This window comes from Zootoca vivipara, chromosome 16, assembly GCF_963506605.1.
Source record: "Zootoca vivipara chromosome 16, rZooViv1.1, whole genome shotgun sequence".
NCBI classification, from domain to species: domain Eukaryota; kingdom Metazoa; phylum Chordata; class Lepidosauria; order Squamata; family Lacertidae; genus Zootoca; species Zootoca vivipara.
In genome coordinates, this window is record NC_083291.1 from 34,822,595 (window position 1) to 34,837,663 (window position 15,069).

Below are 15,069 nucleotides of genomic sequence, written 5' to 3' on the forward strand. Positions count from 1 at the left end.
GGTTGCCTGTGATCTTGCACAGCTCCTGTTCATTCAATTGGAGTTTGTGTGATTCCCCCCCCCCCCAAGTGGATTATGCCAAAAACATTTCCGAAAAGCTCTCTGTCTAGAATAAAGTCATTCCCTGCTTTGGACAGAGACCCTTTTGAGCCCCTTTGAACATGTGTGTCATATACAGCAAGACTAAACATTTCAGTTTAATTTCAAGTTTGAGGACATTAATGGCACTTTTTAGCATAACTAGAAAAAGTAGTCCTGTGTCACCGCCACGGTTCATGTTGTTTCTGTGAAATTCTGTGAAATTGGCACCAATGCAAGTGGTGGAGGTGGTGGGGTACAGCAGCAGGGCTGGGGGGCATTTCCCATTTCACCTCCAGCAGCGAAATGGGATGCAATGCCCCTGGTTTCTTCTTGAGCCCTAAAGAAATAGGGATGTTGTCTGCATTCAGACATCTGTGTTCCTTCTCAGAGATGGCTGCATTTCAAGAGGTGAATCCAACAAGTGACATAGATGTGGTAACTCTGCTGCCAAGTCACGTTCAACAGTCAGTGCTGGATTGTTTCCCCTCTCCTCTTGTATAATGCTACCATCAGCTGCAGGCCAGAGAGTACTTCCTGTTCCCCCTCCTGTTTGTGGAGTTCTGTGGATAGGAATAGTTGCTTGCTTTATGAAAAGGAGAACATGGTTTAATGTGAAAAGCAAGAGTCAGCAGAGCCTCTGAAGCAAGCAACTTGCCGAGAGTTTGCCCTTCAAATATAATGACCATGTCTGCCAGTGAGAGACTTGAGTACACAATTCTGATTGGGATCAGGCCCAGTTGTTCTTCGCTGTGACTCTCTGAATCTAAAAACAGCCAGGTCGTTTCCAAGTTTGGCTTGTTCCAAAAGGAGTGACCAAGTATATTGGAACCTTTGGAATGTAGCTTAAGCAGAGAACTGCGCTGTGGATGACATGATCCTGTCTCTCTTGACTCCATTGGCATGAAGGAAACGTCTAGCTACCAGCACATTTTCAAAGGGGAGAAAAGTCAAGAAGGGATACTTGTTTGGAACTAGGACTAAAAAAACTTGGTCAGATTCCCAGCAGCCTTCATCATGGTTTTAGGCATCAACCCTGTACAGGGCTAAACAAATTATACTAGGAATGCTTACAGCTTCTCCTGGGTCATGCTTCTAAGGAGCAAATGGTGAATGAGTATTGACATTTTACTCACACTACTTTCATAGCATACCGGAAGAAAGAGTATGGACTTAAGTATACAACTATGAAAAACGTAGTGGTATTAGAGAGCTGCTGTCGCTCAGAGTAGATAGTCCTGGGCTATAGGTGACTAGTGGTCTGATTCAAAATAAGTCAGCTTCAGATGTACATAGCCAACAGGTTGCCAAACTGTGCAACTCAAAATAATATTAGGATTGTTTTTCACATTTAATTGAGGATAGAGAAATTGAGGAAGGTAGATTTATCCCAGACCTTACAGTTTTCACCAGTAGATTCTTGGAAACTTGACAGCTCAGAGGCAAGACTTGAAGCCATAAATACCCAGTAGCAGACAGACAGGTGAAGTGATTTCTCACTTCACCTGATTTCTCACTTCACCTGACTTCTGGTTGCCTGTGTTGCTGCTGTGATGTGGTAAGTGTGGTGCAATCCTGTGCTCCTGTTGGTGGGTTTGCACTACACTGACCTCACTGCCATCTTGCCTTTCCCTTCTCTGCCCCAGTATCCAGCAGCAATGCGAGTGACGAGGTCTGATGAGTACTGCTGCCTCACCCTGCCTTCTGCTGCTGCTGTAAATACCAGTGCTGGGGTAATAAGGCAGCCACTTTGCCCATACAGTTAAGTGCACAGCAGTTTCTTTCCCCCATATTATAACTAGCTGGGTGGGAGTGAGGAAAATTGAGTTTCATTATTTTACGAAAGCTTCCTTACCTGGTTATCTAGGAATTGCAGGGGCCCGCACAGGTGGCTGCTTACAAGTCTGAGTCATATTTCTCATACTGCGTTCTGGCTAGAGTCCATTGAAGAACACATTTTAAACTGGGCTCCCAATCCTTGTGTAAAAATAGGCAGGCAAATTTCTCATTTTCTTACATATATGCTACACTTTCAATTCCAGAGGAGGCCAGATCACCCACTAAAAAGAAATAATCCCTTACAGTGGCAGCTGCCCTGACCTGGATCTCACTGTAGCACCAAGTCCACTGCATCTCCAGGAGCAATGCTGAGTCTGTCAAGCTGGACATTTCAAGAGAACAGTATTTTCAGTCTTGGTGTTTGAACTGCTAAGTGTCTTCTCCCTTCCGCCAAGAAGTAGCAGCTCTGTGTCACTGGTTGTAAGGAAAAGTCTGTACCATGGCAGAGGATAAATAGGCCATAGGAAGAATGGTCTCCTTGCTGGCAGTGATTACTATAAGATAGGGTTGCCATATTTCAAGCAGTGAAAATCTTTTCGTTTTGGAAATTTGAAGTTTTGGGCTATTTTTAAGGAAATTCAGCAAAATCTAGACTTCCGACATGGGTTGCCATACGTCTGGATTTTCCAGGACATTTCAGCATTTTCCACCCAGATATTCCTTCCAACTGTTGTATTCCGGCTATGTCCAGGAAATTCTGGGTGTATGGCAATAAGAAGGAAAATTTATACTATTGAAGAGATTCACGACAGGAGTTTTACCTTGGCTCTTTATGTAAAGCTATGTCACAAATAGTGAGAGTTGGCCTGCAGTCATCCAGGACTAGCAATTTCTTGAGGCATTAGCCTCAATTTCTATAGTACAGGATGCCGATTTATGGTTTTTTAAAGTCAATAGGCCTCTGGCACTGACCTTGAGGAGTAGTGCACCATTCAGATGGAACTGTCTTCTTTATTACATTCCACAAAGGCTGCAGTTTTTTGCTGGGAACCCCCCTCCCCCCAGGCACAGATAGATTAAGAGATCTCTGTTATTGGAAAGCTAGTACAGTCATACCTTGGAAGCAGAATGGAATCCGTTCCGGAAGTCTGTTCGACTTCCAAGGCGCAGCTTCCGATCAGCTGCAGAAGCTTCCTGCAGCCAATCGGAAGCCATGGAAGTCCCGCCAGACGTTCGGGTTCCAAAGAATGTTCGCAAACTGGAACACTCACTTTGGGTTTGCAGCGTTTGGGAGCCAAAACGTTTGACTGCTAAGGCGTCCGTCAACCAAGGTACAGTACAACTGTATACTTTTGCACCATTGGATCCATTGAAAAACCATACACTTTTTCTTGTGCTCATCAAGATACCCTTAAGATGCAAAGGAATCAACAATAATTCACACACTTCAGGGAACACTTTCTGCATAGACTGGCTCTCTAATACATTATTCTGCACATGTTGTTCTTATTCACACACTACCTTGGTAGCTGTGTACCTTAAAAAGAGTGACGTGTTCCTGACACTGGCCAATGCCTGTTGTCAGCTGAACCAGTGCCTGGATACAACCTGGATGTTGAACCAGTTCTTGAATGCAGTGGTGAAGTGGATGAGAATTACTAGACTGAAGCTGAATCCTGCTAGGACAGAGACACTGTGGGTAAGTGGTTTTCAGGTCCAAGAACTGGGGAGTCTGCCTGGTCTAGAAAGGGTTGTACTCCCTCTGAAAGAACATGGTAATCAGTTTAGGACTGCTTTTGAAACCATCTTTGCCCACAGAGACTCAGGTGGCCTCTGTGTTTGAAGAGCACCTATCACCTGCTTCAGTTGGTGTGTCAACTGCGTCCTTTCCAGGACAGGGATAACTTGGCCACTGTGACACATACGTTTGTAACCTCGTGTCTGGAGTATTGTAATACACTCTGTGTGGGGCTTCGCTTGCAGCTGATCCAGAATAGTGCAGCCTGGGGGTTGGGGGGTTGCTCTTTATTCAGCATGCCAGTGTTGGGGAATCTGCTCTGGCTGCCTATTAGCCACAGAGCCAGTTTAAGGTTCTATTACTTACATACAAAGCCCTAAATAACTCCGGACCAGGTTACAAAACAAAAAACAAAAAAACACCTTCCTGTTCATCACCCAGTAAGAGCACTATGATCAGCCAGTGGAACACAGTTTTGCCATGGCCTGATGATTTTGACTTGCGTTAACATACGGGTGGACTTTTTTCACTAGTGGCACAAGTGTTTTGGAATGCCTTCCTTGCTGAAATACCAGATGTGGGCATTCTGCCAGCTCCTGAGGAAAATAACTGTCTAGGCAAGCATTTCCCTAAGCAGAAATCGTGATTTTATTGCTTTTAACTGCTTTAACTGTTCTGTTTTTCAATTGTTCATTTAATTGTATATTTTAATTAAAGATAATTTTATTGCTCTTTTAATTATGGGTTTATTTTATGGTTGTAAACAACTTAGAAGATGTTTTGCCATATAAGCAATATATAAATTAATAAATGAAAATAAGAAATAATAATGTAAACCAAAGGTGTGTCTTAAAATACCCACTTGCATTCCCCTAAAGCTTCAGATTGAAAGTGAAGATTGGCAGTGGTGGGCAGTTATTTGCCCGAGAAACTGATCTGCCATTACTGATTTTTATTGATTTATCGTACCATAGAATTCCTGAGTTTCCTGGAGGAGTTTGAAAACCACTGTGGTGTGATATAAAACATAAAGGGCATATAATTTCAGCCCTAAGCATAGCAATAAGTATGGTCCGAGTGTCTTTTGACAATGATAAGAACAGAAATGACTAAAAATAAAAATAGCACAGCTTATTTGGTGTAGTTTGTTATCGGTAAGGGGACTTCACACAGATGTACCTCCCTTTTTGGGTTGTTCAGTACTAATTCAGAGGAATGCTTTCCTATAAATTAAGCCTATTTCTTTTCTAGAAAGTGCTTGCATGTTTAATTTTCATCATAAAGGTAAAGGTAAAGGGACCCCTGACCATTAGGTCCAGTCGTGACCGACTCTGAGGTTGCGGCGCTCATCTCGCTTTATTGGCCGAGGGAGCCGGCGTACAGCTTCCGGGTCATGTAGCCAGCATGACAAAGCCGCTTCTGGTGAACCAGAGCAACATATGGAAACGCCGTTTACCTTCCCGCTTGGAGCGGTACCTATTTATCTACTTGCACTTTGACGTGCTTTTGAACTGCTAGGTGGGCAGGAGCTGGGACCGAGCAACAGGAGCTCACCCCATTGCAGGGATTCGAACCGCCGACCTTCTTATCAGCAAGCCCTAGGCTCTGTGGTTTAATCCACAGCGCCACCCGCGTCCCTTATATCAGGGGTAGTCAACCTTTTTATACCTACCAAATTTCCTCACTGCCCACCAATGCTTGATGGATTCAGCTTGTGCCGTAGAAACGGGAAGGTAAACAGCGTTTCCGTGTGCTGCTCTGGTTCTCCAGAAGCGGCTTTGTCATGCTGGCCACATGACCTGGAAGCTGTACGCCGGCTCCCTTGGCCAATAACACGAGATGAGTGCTGCAACCCTAGAGTCTGTCACAACTGGACCTAATGGTCAGGGGTCCCTTTACCTTTACCTTTACCTTTACCCCTGATATAGCCAAATATGCAGTGATACTGCCTAGCTTTAGTTAATATACTAGAGTTACTTGGAGGTGACTGTTGTTCATCCCAGGTGAATGAATGCTAATTACAAGGCTGGAATTCCTGGGATTTGCGTTGAGCATGCAGCATCACAGTGTGGTGCTTTCCAAATCAATGGCTGTTTTGAAAGTATTGGATTATTTTTGGGGAGGGGGTGGGAAGTGTGGAATTCCATTAAGGTTCATAAAATAGGTAAGGGTATGTCACCATGGGGACCTCTAGTACTTCCAAGTAAGCTAATTTCTTTAGCACAAGATCAGAAACAAGATCTCCCCCAAAATCAATGTTTTTGTAAGCTGATACACCCCCTCCCTGGTGACAAAAGAGGTGCCAAAATTCACAATGAACATCTCCCTTGTTCTCTTATAATGGCAATTGCACCCACCTGAGAGGTGCCGAAACTGAGTTCTGGCAAGTTCCAGCTGAAAAAAGCCCTGCCCCCCCCAAAAAAACGAGCAGGGAGGAGACAGCTGACTGGGCCAAGGAGGTGATTAATGACTCCTTGTGAGAGAGGTTGTTCCCTGCCAGCTTGAAGGTGGCAGTGGTAAAACTGCTCCTCAAGAAACCCTGGATTTGGAAAAACTTAAGTTAATTACTGGCCAGTTGCCTATCTCCCTTTGGGCAACGTTTTTGGAAGGTGGTCGCAGACCAGATCTAGGTCTTGGCACAAATTTGATTTTCTAGATCCATTTCAGTTGGGATTTAGGATTGTTTTTGGTACAGAAACTGCTTTGTTCGCCCTGTATGATGACCTCTGTTGGGGGAGAGACAGGGGAAGTTCGTTCTCCTCAACCTCTCAGTGGCTTTTGATAACGATCAACCATTGTATCCTTCCAGAGTGACTGTCTGAGTTACGGTTGGATGGACCGTTTTGTGGTGGCTCTGGTCCTACTTGGATGGTCACATCCAGAGGGTGATGCTTGGGGAGTGCTCTTTGTGCTCAATGGAGCCTTCAGTGTGCTGTTCCTCAGTTTTCAGTTTTATCCCCCATTTGGTTTAACACCTACCGGTACATGAAACCACTGAGTGGGGTCATCCAGAGCTTTGGAGTACGTTGTCAGCAATACAGTGGTACCTTGGTTCTCAAACTTAATCCGTTCTAGAAGTCCGTTCCAAAACCAAAGCATTCCAAAACCAATAACACTTTCCCATAGAAAGTAATAAAATGGATTAATCCGTTCCAGACTTTTAATAACAATCCCCAAAACAGCAATTTAACATGAATTTTACTATCTAACGAGACCACTGATCCATAAAATGAAAGCAATAAACAATGTACTGCAGTCACACAATTAATCAGTAGCTGAACTGGATTCCACACAGTCACACACACAAAAAAGAGCCACAAAAAGCAAAATAAATAGCAAAAACAGACAGACCTCAGTGTAACACTCCAAATGGAAGTGTGGCACTCAAAACAGAAGTGTAACACTCAAAACAGAGCACATTCGACTTCCAAAAAAAGTTCACAAACCGGAACACTTACTTCCGGGTTTGCAACTATTTAGACCAGTGTTTCTCAACCTTTTTTGGGCCAAGGCACACTTGTTCCATGAAAAAAATCACGAGGCACACCACCATTAAAAAAGTTAAAAAATTTAACTCTGTGCCGCCCTATATTGACTATATAATTATGACTGTAAGAAACACTTGCCAATTGCTGTGTTGGTTGCAATCTCCTGTAATAAGGCTTCACAAGCCGCTGATTTCTCTGCCAGCACAATCCTTTGCTCAGCAAGTTTCAGGTTGAGCTCATCCAGCCAGCTTCTTTAAGTTTGTCTAAAACCACCCTCCCGTGGTGGTGGCTGTTGAGAGCTGCGCTCGCTCCGCGTTGTGACCCAGCCGGCGGGTCAGTCTTGTTTATTGGCGGCCGCCAGGCACGTGACAATGCAAATCGCCCTTCTCGTCGCCGCACGTCGCGGCACACCAGCCAGCGTCTCGCAGCACACTAGTGTGCCACGGAACAGCGGTTCAGAAACGCTGATTTAGACAGGGATAGCCGAACTTCTGTTGTCTGTGCTCTGTACTCTGGTAACCTCTAGGTTGGATTACTGCAATGTGTTATATGTTGGGCTGACTCTGAAGACACTTTGGAAACTTCAGCTGGTACAGAATTCAGCAGCCAGGGGCAAGACGATTTGAGTATATAACACCAATCCTGGCCCGATTGCACTGGCTGCCAATTAGTTTCTGGTCCTAATTAAAAGTGCTAGTTTTGACCTATAAAGCCTTAAGTAGCTCAGGGCTGCAATACTTAAAGGACCACCTTTCTCCACATGAACCAATCCGGACCCTGTAACTATCAGCCTTTTCTGCAGTGGTTCCCCGTTTGTGGAATGTTCTCCCAGGGAGGTTTGGCTGGTGCATTCATTATATACCTTTAGACTCCAGGCAAAAACATTCTTCAACCAGGCCTTTGACTAATTAAACAATCTATGACCTTTTAAACTGGAGGTGAATGGGTGGGTATTGTTTTTGTTTGTTACTATGCTATGTATTTTTGTGTTTTTATATTTTAATAATCCTGAGGATTGTACAACTTGTGATTCAGTCCTCAGTTTCTCGTATCTGACATGGGCTAAATCTGTTTGGTACTGGTAGAATACTGAATTTCAGAAAGTTGTGAATGGGAGGAATTTTGTGAAAATGACTTGTACGGCCATTCAGAATACACATGAGTAAATGCAAAGTGGTGTTCTCTGGTCTCCCAGATTTCTAGACAGATCTTTTGCAGCATACCTGTTGCCACTCTTTTTCTGTAATTGGCTGCAATTAGGTATTAAGCATGGTGTGTTATTAAGTTAGTGTTCAGTGAATAGAACTGTAGGGAGCTTTTTCTGTCTATGGAATGCTTTATAATTGATTAATTTTTCCTTCTTTTTTGTTTTATTTGTTTTTCCTCTTTTTTTTCTTCACCGAAAGGAAGCAAAAAAAAAGCCTTATTTATTATCATTTTCCCCACTGTTGGCATGGCAACACAGGCGTACGTTACAGAATTACAGGCAGCGCAGCAACAGTCACAACAGCAGCAACCGTCACAGCAACAGCCAGCAGCAACAGTGGCCACAGCAGCGCCTGTGGTGGTGGCAGCAGCTCAGCAACAATATGTGGCGGAATTGCAAAATGCACAACAGCAACAGCCTGCTTCGAAACAGTATGTCTCGGAAATCCCACCTCCCCAGACACAGGCTCCACCTACTGGGCAACAAACACCAACGCCAGCCCCACAGCAGTACATAGTAGTCACTGTTTCTGGTAAGTATGTGTGTGGCAAGGGGGAAAGAGTGTGTCCTGGTACAGTACCTGAATGGGTGAAGCATTTTACAGCCTGCAAAGGAGGCAAGTAGTCTATAGAAAAAATCCAGGGTCTTCTACTGACTCTGTCATCACAAAACAGTCACCTGTGGCAGAGGAGAGAGTCCCGTCAGCAGCTATCTCTTGAACCGATCAAGGCATAAGCTTATCAGTCTTCTCTTGAAAACTGTCAAGAATGGAGATCCACCACATTCCTAGACTACCTGTTTGATTGATGAACCAATTTTATTTTTTAAAAAAATATAATTCCAACGCTACAATTCCATGAAAATGTCCTCAAATAGCTACCTTAAATGTGCCTTTGAGTGATTTGTATCCCATTGCTTCTTATCCTATCCTCAGTGGGCACTTGTGGGCGGGGACACACACAGATGGTTGTCTTTTGGTAGTTTTTTGGCAAATCCAAAAAATATCTCATGAGAGATATGTGCAAATAGCATTAACTTACCTATTTGTTTTGGAACTTGTTCATTATAGGCTCAGTATAGGCCCTTCTTTCTGTATGAGACCCCATTTAGAGTGCACAATTTTAACTGTATTTAAATATATCTCCCAGACCATCTTGAAAGCTTAAAGCAAGTAAGTGTGTGTGCATACATCCATGTGTGTGTAAAATAGTTCCAGCTGATTACTAGCTTAAACCTGACTCAAAAGTCAACTGCAGTAAAAAAAAGCTATTTCTTTGTGCTCTTAAAAAGGATTGTCAGGCTCAATGTTTGATGGGTCTTAAAAAGGAAGGTTATTTTCTAGGGTTGTTTTGGGGGGGGGGCAGCCATTATGAGCAGCTCTTTCCACCTGTCAACTTTTGCTTTTCAAACATTGAATTAATTTTTGTCCATAATAGTTCATAGCTCAGGACATCTTTTCTCTCAGGCGGTCCTTCTCAGGCTGTGGCTATGCAGTATTATTTTCAACCTTCATGACACCTAATTTGAACTGGCTTGCCATCTGAACACTGTGCATGCCAGCATCCCTAGGTTTATTTTCTGCACCAAGCCAGGGGTTCTCACACTGGCTATTAGAGCCAGTGTGGCGTAATGGTTAGAGTGTTGGACTATGACCTGGGAGACCAGGGTTTGAATCCTCCCTCAGCCATGAAGCTCATTAAGTGGCCTTGGGCCAGTCACCATCTCGACTTATCCTAACCTACCTCACAGGGCTGTTGTAAGGATGAACTGGGGGTGGGGGTGGGGAAGAGAACCATGCACACTATCTCAAGCTCCTTGGAAGAAATGGTGGTATGTAATGGTGGTATGTGGGGGTCCTGTCACTGAGCACAATTGTTCTGCATCCTTATCTTCAACTATCTGCAACGTAGCATGCATCAACAAATTGATAAAGCACCTCAACTGGCACTTTTAAATGTATTTGTTGGTGTGAAGAATTTGAATAGCAAGGAGCTTCTTAGCAAGATTTTGGAAAGACCTAATGGGCAATGATTTCAAACTGGCATAGCAAAGTCCAGCATACTGCTCTTTCAGAAAAACTTACCTCTAAGTTTCAGTTTCCACATGGGCATACAAAATTGGACAATTTTGTAGTAACATGGTATAACTTTATCACCCATGTCAACAACAAGAAAATTGGATATTGGACCCCCATCGCAATATGCTAAAATTTGGAACGCTTAAAGTTGCAGCTATATTTCGGCCCCTGCTTACCTGACTTTCTGATTATATGGTTTTCTTTGTCTTTTTAGTTGTCATTTATAAGCTGCCAAGCACTCTTTTCTTTTCTCAGTTGTCATGGAAAAGCACAGCTGTCAGTCTGCAAAAGGTCATGATGTTGGCAATGTTTTAAATTTTAGGTCCCCTTAGAATTCTATAAATTCCATAAATAAAGGATAAAAGATGCCATACTCCACCCACAAAAGTTCTGCAGGTCAGCCTACTGTTTTTCAAGACAGCCTGATAGGTATTTAAAAAAATATATTCAGTAAAGGAACCAGAACAGAGATATGCTGGCTACACATGTCTAATAAAAGAAAAAGCAACCATTTCCTAATCTGGACTCTGGTACAGATCCAGAAAGGAGGGCCAGTAGCTTCACTTCAGGGGGAGGAAAACCCTGTAGGTTAATAAATTAGAATGTATATACAGAGTTGCAGTTGATAAAAGAGTTTTTCAGAATTCTTTCTGGCTCCAGCATCAACAATGAAGATTTGCATTTAGAACTTAAGTGTGGCAATGAGAATAGAACCCAGTTTAGTCTTCCGCAGCAGGTCTTTGCTGTCACTAATCAGTTTTTTATGATTGTCAGTGAAATTATCTACATAGTTTTTTAGTTATTCTGGTCTATAGTCTGCATCCAGTCTGTTGGGAGACATGACATGAACTCTGCATCAGAGCTCTGCGCAGGCCTTCTGATCAGTGGTGAGATTCTAGCCAATTTAAATGGGAGAGGTTCAGGTGCATACTGAACTCTTCCACTTTTACGTTAATGATACTTGAAAATGTTTAACTTTCCCTGGATTGTGCCACAAATAGGCATTTAGAGCTGAGCTCATGGATTGCTGCAGCATAGTGCATTGGGCTCTCCACACCCCGTTTCGTGCCATGGGCACCCAGGGAGATTAGACTAAGTCAGAAAATCTGCAGCCATTTTCACTGAACGTTTTGACCTGCTTGGTGGAAGAAACACATGAATAATACCGGTACTGCCTTCCATGACACTTGTACAACTCTAGACAAAGGTGATCAGTACAAGCCATGCATTATTATCTGCTCCACTTCAAGGGCATTCAGGTCCTTGTACACGTGTGTGTGTGTGTGTGTTTGATAGAGTTGGCCCAAGCCAAAATATTCTGGTTGCTGAGACAGAAAATGCATTACCATCTGCTAATTAACATGGGATGCAATCCTCTGGGAAGTTCCTCTGTGCATGCTTCATTAAAATGGATAGAGATTGTGCTTGATGCGTCATGTCTGTCATGTCTTCAATTCTGCTATCTTAATGGCTCCTAGGATCAGTTGTGTTGCCTTGCTTCCTGGTGGAGCCTTCTCTATATCTTAAGGAGGCAGGGCAAGCAGCCAGATAGAATTCCTGCTGTCTTTCGTAGTGTAATGCAGCACTTCAGCTGGCCTGAAATATGATCCAAATAAACCTGGACTGCTTCTGATTCTAATCAAGTAGCTCCTAAGCTGCAGAGTGAAGTTGTTTGATTTGCCTTGTGGTTGAGCTTTTTCCAGAGAGTGTAGATTTCCATATCTGTGGAAAGCAACTGAAAAAAAACTGGCAGAATTCAACTTCCCACTATTGAGTCCTGTTGAAATATTGAATGTCTGTTGGATTTGGTGCATTATCCCAGTTCTAAGTCTTTCCTTCAGCTTAGTTCTTTTTTCAGTAAGCAGAGCTGGAAACTCTGCTGGATTTTTCAAGCAAAGCTTCACGTGATCCTTTGAAAAATAGTACCTTCTCGCCAGGATCCAGACTCAGAACCTGTTTTCAGTATCAGGGTCTAATCTTAGAAGAAGTGAAGGAGTATTGAAGGAAAGTGCCTCTAAACATGAACAGAGTATAGATGAGGGAAGAGGGCTTCTAGGTAAGGGGGTATTTTTGTGAGTTCAGAAAATGTTTGATATTGGTTGCATTTTGCCTGTTTCACATTTCTACATTTTCCTTCCTGCTTCAGCTGCTACCCCTTCTGTTTCTACTGAAGTGTTGGCTCTAGTATAGCTCTTTTCATACACTCTTGTCAAAATTGGACAAGAAGGCCAGGAGGTAAATGGACAGGAGATGATCTGCATATAGACAGTCACAGAGACAGTCGTTCTTAGTCAGTTCAGCCAAAACTGGGCTAAGCAGAACAGTGGCCTGTTGTAGTTTAAACCAGCTTCATATGTTTCAGCAGCGGAGTGGAATAATATTTGACCTTGCCTCATGGGGGAGGGCCAGAGCTCATTGGTAGAATACATGCTTTTCAGAGGGGAGCCCCCAGGTTCAATCCCTGGCAGCTCCAGTTAAAAGAATCAAGTAGCAGGTGATGGGGAAAGTCCACTGCTTGAAACTCTGGAGAATCATGAAGTAGTGACAGTACTGGATTTCACTTGGTACAAGACAGCTCCTTCCTTTCCTCTTACTTGAAAAACTGAGTCTAGAACAGATCTCTGGGTTTTTTAAATCTTTATTTTCAGGCAGCACTATTAATCTCCTTTCTTTCTTTGTATCTGTTAAGTGACCACTCGGCCAATTATATGCTTGTGCTTGTGCTTGTTTAGAAAACAGAAAACACAACTTCTCTCATTTTATATTTACTTGTTGGCAAGTTGCATTGTCTGAATTGATCAGCTTTTAAAAATCAATCCATTAATATTAAAGTCAGAATTATTATTATTATTATTTTACTCTGCTGCTGTTATAACACGTGCTTTGGACAAAATCAGAGATAACTAAAGAGTAAGGTGATATCTTCTGCTGATGTAGGGATATGCAAGGTTTTGAGTTACACCGACCTGTTCATTCAGCAAATGGAAGAAGCCACTAATTTTCAGCTACACTGAAAAACAAGTGCACTGAAAAACAGAAATAAAGATGAATAGGAAGGCAGTGTTCAAATTCACTCTAGATGAAGTCCAACTCTCCTGCTTCATGTATTCTGCTAAATTGTTTTCGGAACTTTTTCTCAGGCTGCAATCATAACCCTGCTTATTTGGGAATAAGCCCCAATGAATTCAGTTTGCTTTTGAGTAGACATTCCACTGCCAGTGAGAGTTTTATTTGGATGTTCAGAAAGCTCACATTACCTTGTGCCCCCTTCTTTGTCAAACAACGCAGAGCACATTTGAGCAAGCTGGCAGAGTGGCATCTGTGGTCACAGCAGGTTTCTCTTTGGGTTGATGCTAGAGATATATAGCCAGCCCTCCTTCATTTCAGTGAAGTCGAACTGAACAGTTTTATAGCAGCTGAGGACTTTGCTCAAAGGTTTTTTTCTGGATAATTTTGCCATTTTTCTTATTCAGGTTTTTAAAATCCTAGTTAAATTATGTCCTTCAACTGAGTTGCCAAAGTGTGTACAGTAGGCTACCTCATTAAATGATGGTTAGTGGTGATATTCCAAAATCCATATAAAGGCAATACCCTTATTAGGCTGATGAAATATATTCCCAAATAGTGTACAAGCTTTTGAGTTCTCCAGCTTTTGAGTGGGCTAGATGCTAAGGAAAATCTTGGAAAGTGAAGAACAAACTGAAATCTTGTGTTGAAGCTATGGGGTCTGCATCTGGTCACAGTATTAAGATGATGTTTCAACTAAGGACAGAGACAGACCAGAGCAAACCGTCCGCATTAGCCTAGAAAGAAAAATGGAAAATTAAGGCAGGCAACAAGCTTTCGGAAAATATAGTGAAAAGAACACAGAGATGCCTGATAATATTTCTCTTTCTCTTTTAAAGAAATGACAATGTCAGCAAACCACGGTTGCCTTAGGCAAGCAACTCTCTCACCTGTCCATTCTGCAATATGGGAATAAGAATACTGACCATGCAAAGTTACCAGGATCAGCGCTAATTCCAGTGGGCTTTGTTCCTTTAGGTTTATTCCTGTGACTTGTTTCCAAAAGGAGTTAAGGCTGTGGATATGTGTTTGTGTGCATGCAGACACACGCTTGTGCAGATACATGCCCTGTTCCTTTGCTGGGATCCCAGGGGATCATAAACCCTGTTGTAATCGAAGTATGCTCCTTTAATACTCTGGTAAAAATAGTTCTAGTACCAAAATGTCCTGAAATTAGCTTATCCTTTGGGCCTTGAGGTAAGAGCAGTAGTGAGAGGAGGGGCAGTTGTGGAAATGTTCTGCCTTCCAGGGATCAAAGCCTGTCTATTTTTCCTTGATTAGCATGTCAGAGTTGGCAAATCTAGAAATTGTGTCACTGGGGCATTGAACAGAATGCTTGTTCATTACAGGCAAAGGGCCTATTCAAAAATGCTCCCATCTGGCAGTGGTTCAGGTCTTGTACAGTGTACAGCCCAATCACTGCAGGCTAAATTCTGCTTATCACAGGTCCAACCCTTTTAACTTTTATTTTTGTCAGGCTCTTTTTCAGTCCCCCTTTTCTGACCCTGCTTCTTCCTGTTTGCTTTGATCTTATATCCTCTCATTCCCCAGAAAACAGCAACTGCTTTCAGATAACTTTCCTGCATTTTCTTTAGTTGTCTTTTCAAGGAAGGCTCATTATGACAGTCTGATGACC

The 15,069-nt window shown here is 42.8% G+C and overlaps 1 protein-coding gene across 1 annotated transcript in view; it reads left to right on the forward strand.

Moving 5' to 3' along the window:
• The window catches only part of RFX1 (regulatory factor X1), a 47,741-nt gene that overhangs the window by 3,948 nt on the left and 28,724 nt on the right, over positions 1 to 15,069 (forward strand). Inside the window, exon 2 of the mRNA XM_035097438.2 lies at positions 8,490 to 8,822. Within this exon, the coding sequence (XP_034953329.1) occupies positions 8,537 to 8,822 (286 nt within the window). The 5' untranslated portion in view covers positions 8,490 to 8,536. The remainder of the gene's footprint in view (positions 1 to 8,489; positions 8,823 to 15,069) is intronic.